Here is a 1,033-nt window from a genome sequence, read left to right as displayed (position 1 = left end):
CCCTACCTCGATCACCGTGCCATATAACCGACCGGCAGGGTCACATTTTACTTTGGTACTTTCCTGAAATGTTCTCAGAACAGCTTCGGGTAATTACTTTCACTTCATTACACCCTTAGACTTTCCTCACTTTACTAGACATTTATTTGGGATCACACAGGTTCTTTGAGCCCCAAAAAGAGAAGTAATGGGAGTTGGCGGGATCACCACCCCGAGAATGAAGGGGTCACTGGGATTGTAAATTTATCACCCAGCTGGTTTTCTCAAGGACATGAAGGTCCCGAGGATCCACTGCGCGCGTCAGCCGATATTCAGGAACCTGCCAATTCAACCTACCTCCAGAATGTCCTATTGGCCAATGCAATTGTTGGAGCAATCTATGCTGTCATACAACCCGATCTTTTTGAGTCCGGTTTAGCCACCTTCGAGAAGCTTGCCAATCATGCCGAGGCATTGGACGATCCTATCAATATTGCTCTTCGCGTTTGGGCCACTCCCTTCACCGGTCTTTCAGTCATCCTGAACCGAGAGACGATCGATCACCGAGATCTAAAGGGTTATAGGGAGTCTTTTGACTTGTTGCTCACCATCGGAAACTACACAGGAGGCCGGTGTCACTTAGCCGGGCTCGGGTTTAGCCTTGTTTATGACCCTTGGACGGTTGTTGCCTTGGCCGGCAATGTTTTACAACATGGTGTTTGTCCTGTGCTGGGTGACCGGGCCTGTTTAGCTCACTTTTGGCACAAAAAGGTTGGGGAAAGGCTTGGGGTGAAGAGGCCTCAGTGGTTGACCATGGCAGACTTGATATATAATTTGTCTGGTAACTAATAAATAATGAATTACAAATCCGACCCAAACTTGCTCGGCCTCAGCACCAATATGTTCAAGGAGACGGGGGGCTTGACGAACCCGATGCCGGGCTTTCTCCACCTGGGTTTCTATGTGCTGAAAACCGGTTCTTGTGATACCTCATTAGGTCAATAAGAGCAGACTGCTGTACAATTTCCTCCCAAACCGAAATCTCATTGGTGAC

General features: G+C 48.3%; 1 protein-coding gene across 1 annotated transcript; it reads left to right on the top strand.

Moving 5' to 3' along the window:
* Positions 1-68: 68 nt before the first annotated feature.
* On the top strand, positions 69-828 carry LACBIDRAFT_329093 (uncharacterized protein; the record flags this gene model as incomplete). The annotated part of the gene is made up of 2 exons (XM_001883193.1): positions 69-89; positions 139-828. 2 exons carry the CDS (start codon positions 69-71, stop codon positions 826-828), a joined length of 711 nt encoding a protein of 236 aa, XP_001883228.1.
* Positions 829-1,033: the final 205 nt, after the last annotated feature.

The sequence above is a fragment of the Laccaria bicolor genome, genomic scaffold (assembly GCF_000143565.1).
Source record: "Laccaria bicolor S238N-H82 LACBIscaffold_19 genomic scaffold, whole genome shotgun sequence".
Taxonomy (NCBI): Eukaryota; Fungi; Basidiomycota; class Agaricomycetes; order Agaricales; family Hydnangiaceae; genus Laccaria; species Laccaria bicolor.
This window is presented reverse-complemented; position numbering and strand designations above follow the sequence as displayed.